This window comes from Dioscorea cayenensis, unplaced genomic scaffold (assembly GCF_009730915.1).
Source record: "Dioscorea cayenensis subsp. rotundata cultivar TDr96_F1 unplaced genomic scaffold, TDr96_F1_v2_PseudoChromosome.rev07_lg8_w22 25.fasta BLBR01000306.1, whole genome shotgun sequence".
Classification (NCBI taxonomy): Eukaryota; Viridiplantae; Streptophyta; class Magnoliopsida; order Dioscoreales; family Dioscoreaceae; genus Dioscorea; species Dioscorea cayenensis.
Window position 1 is genome coordinate 13,892 of NW_024086697.1, and position 3,581 is coordinate 17,472.

Here is a 3,581-nt window from a genome sequence, read left to right on the forward strand (position 1 = left end):
TGGTTGAAAAAAAAACATGAATACGGGAAAGCATGTAACAACTTTGCATTCTATTATGGGTACCACCTTATTGCATCTACCATCTTACACACGTGAAGGTGGCGTGCTTCTCTTTATCCATGTATTAAAAAGATTCTCTGACGTTGGAGTACATTTCACCCCACCGCTGGCCTCTAAACAAGAAATTACACCAATGTGACATGTCCGATTTCTGGAACATCCAATGGTGTGCTTGTCCTGATGTGGCCAATAGGGAGCGTACAACTTCATCATATTCGAAAGACGTACATGCATATGCAATCTTCATAATCAAACTCCAGCACTCATCTTTTAATGACTTTCCTAGCTGCCCATTTGATTTAAGAAAAATTTGCATGTAGATGTCGCAAGCAATAAGCATGCGGGATGAAGGAAAAACCTTCGCAATAGCATTTACAAGTCCTTTCGACCGATCCGAGATGAATGTGATTATGTTGGTGTAGTTGTCATCACCGTATATTGCATCACCCAAAGTTGACGTAAACCATGTTCAGTTATCATTAGTTTCATTATCCACGATAGCAAACGCCAAATGAAAAAATCCTTCATTTCCATCTTTGGCTGTTGCACCAAGAAGGATACCGCCATATTTGCCCAACAAGTGAGTTCCATCTAGAAAAAGCATAGGCCTACAACCCCGCTTGAAACCATCAAGAGAAGCACGAAAACAGAAAAACCCACGCTTGAATCGTTCTCCATCAGTGTCAATAATAACGACGCTACCTGGGTTAGTTTCAGAAACTTTGGCTGCATACCATACCAACAGATCATAGCTTGCTATATCACTGCCATGAAGAATTCCCTTTGCTAACTCTTTACCCATCCAGGCTTGTTTATACGGCAGACGAACACCGTGGTCACGTAATATATCTCGTTGTATATCCACTGCTCGGTATAGAGGCCGATCACGTAATTTCATTACTACCTTCCTACTAACCCATTTCTTTGATGCTCTCGGGTGAAATGGTGTGTTGATGCCCCCACCGCATGTGTGTTCATGTTGTGCTGTTTTAATCCTGAATGTAGGAAGGTTTCCGTCTCTTGAGGCATGAACACGCCATTGACAATCTTCATCAGCACATGTCACAGTCACTCTATCTTTATCGTTCTTTATGAACCGAAAGTTGAAATTGCGTTTGACGGCTAAGTCACACAATGCATCCTTAAAGGCTTTCGCATTTTCAAAACGATGACCAATCATAGTAAACTCAGCTTCTGAATCTCTTGTCGGATTACTTATTGTTAAAGGTCCTCCATGTAAAACTGGCGGTAGCATTGACAATGTTTCCCTAGTATGATGGAAAAAGTAAATTGTTAGTTCAATAAATAAACGTAAACACTCGTAAAATTGAATGCTTACTACCAAAAATCTTAACAAAAAAAGCAAAAAAATCTAAACTACAAAAACCGAAAAACTAACTACAATCTAAAGTGAATAAATACGAAAATGTTTTAATGCGCAAAAAAACCAAAGATAACAATCACTGTATCACATGTGTACACCATTAAAATCGAATAGAAGGACAACATCTATCGCGTAAGCAGAGATTTACAAAAAATGAAAGAATAAAAGATATATGATATTTACGATGGTCTCGATGACCCAGAGTTGTCTTCTGTGTTACTATCCACAGTCTCTACCAACATATCAACCACGTTTATTTTGAATAACCAGTGAATGTTGCACATTGTTTGGAAGTCATCTTCGGAACTAATGGAAGCCACTGTCTTCTGCTCATCTGAAATTATATACTTAACTTTGACCGATGAAGCTTGAAGGTGCCAATACGTACATATTTCTTCCAATAATAATTCCCACCCACTCAAGATGGTTAAATCTAACACACAACCCTCTCCCTTATATTTCACAACAGTGTAAAACATGTCCATTAAGCCACTGCAGCAACAAAACAAAAAAACCTTTAGTCATAAACTGCCACCTTCTGAACATGGTGGTTGATAAAAATAAAATAATAATATGAACAAAATCTCTAGCTAGACAATATCGTTGACATACGGTATGCTCAAGATGAGATCCTTGCAGTCCGGTGTAACGTCAGACTCGGATAGCTTCTCGGATCGGGAGACGGAGACGACTGAACGAAGATAGAATTGGTTCTTTACATGAAGAGGCTCAAGAATGGAAACAATATGGACCGTAACACCGACTTCTTCATCAAGATACAAGTAGAAGAAGAATGCAACTTCCAAAGCAAGTTTGCGATGACAATACCTATCGTCGTGATTTGACTTGGGGCCATTATTCCCTCCAAACTTTTTCAAGGGTAGTTTTGGGATTAAACAAAAACATCACAGCTTTTGGTGACGGAAGGGACGAACGAGTACAAAAACTATAAAGGAAGGACGGACGGGGACTTTAATTTTGTCAAAAAGACCTTGGAGGAAGTTTAAAAAGTTTCAGAGACTTAAAAATAATTTTCCCTAAGAAAAACCCCACCTATCTATTTTTTAAATCAGTATAAAATTTAGGCACTGTTGATACTTGATAGCACTATTATTATCACATATTTTTCATCAACTACTGACAGTTTGTTCACAGTTTTGACCTATTGTTATCATGCTTTTGAGTGTAATCAGGACTTGCATTATTTAAGCATGATATCATGTTTGTCGTGACAGTTGGGGTTACACGCCATGTGTGTGTTCATCTTTTTTTTGGGTTTATTAACTAATTATTATGTGAGTCCATGTGTAAATGGCGGATTTATTACGTTTTTTAATTTGGACATGATTAGTTAATTGTGTTAGAAATTATGTAAATAAACATATATATATATATATATATATATATATATATATATATATATATATATATATATATATATATATATATATACATATATATATATATATATATATATATTCATATTTAATTCATAATTAATTTTTGTGAAATTGACTTGCTGCTCTGCATATTTACAAACTGATTTACATATCATGGTTTTTTTTAAGTTCTTTAAAATCCAATATTTTTGATTTTATACTATCAAAATTACCCCTTTTTTATTTTTCATATTTTTCTCTCTTCTTTATATTTTCGGTACATATTATTCTTTTATTATTGTTGTTCTCCATCTTTCTACCCATGGTTTTATTGTATGTTGAACTATTTTTTTTATGGAACTATTTTTTTTTAAAAAAAAAAATCTTTTATACAACTCCATTAACAACACCCATTCTTTCTCAATATGTTAAGATGATAGAGAAAAAAAAAGTGGGAGTAAGTCTACATAGTTTGGTGATCAATTAGTGATTGGAGAGAAAAAAAAAATCAAAATGGGGTTAATTTAAAATAGCTTAATAATTAAGATGTTGGAGAACAAGGATGGGTCATTTACCAACTTAAAGTCTTCTATGGTACTTTTAGACTATTATCCGCTATGAATCATTTGCTATTTGTTTAAAATCTAGGATGAGTAAACAAGCTTTATTAATTTAAAACTCCTGCTGCTCACCCAGATTATAAGTGTATCTACTCTAATTCTCAAATTACTTGTTTAAAAATCTTAGCCGCTGGCTCA

At 34.8% G+C, this 3,581-nt stretch overlaps 1 protein-coding gene across 1 annotated transcript; it reads right to left on the bottom strand.

Moving 5' to 3' along the window:
* Nucleotides 1–529: 529 nt before the first annotated feature.
* On the bottom strand, nucleotides 530–2,300 carry LOC120254027. Its single transcript, XM_039262174.1, has 4 exons — nucleotides 2,225–2,300; nucleotides 2,057–2,135; nucleotides 1,628–1,936; nucleotides 530–1,328 (listed from the first exon to the last, which is right to left on the bottom strand). Exons 1-4 carry the CDS (start codon nucleotides 2,298–2,300, stop codon nucleotides 530–532), a joined length of 1,263 nt encoding a protein of 420 aa, XP_039118108.1.
* Nucleotides 2,301–3,581: the final 1,281 nt, after the last annotated feature.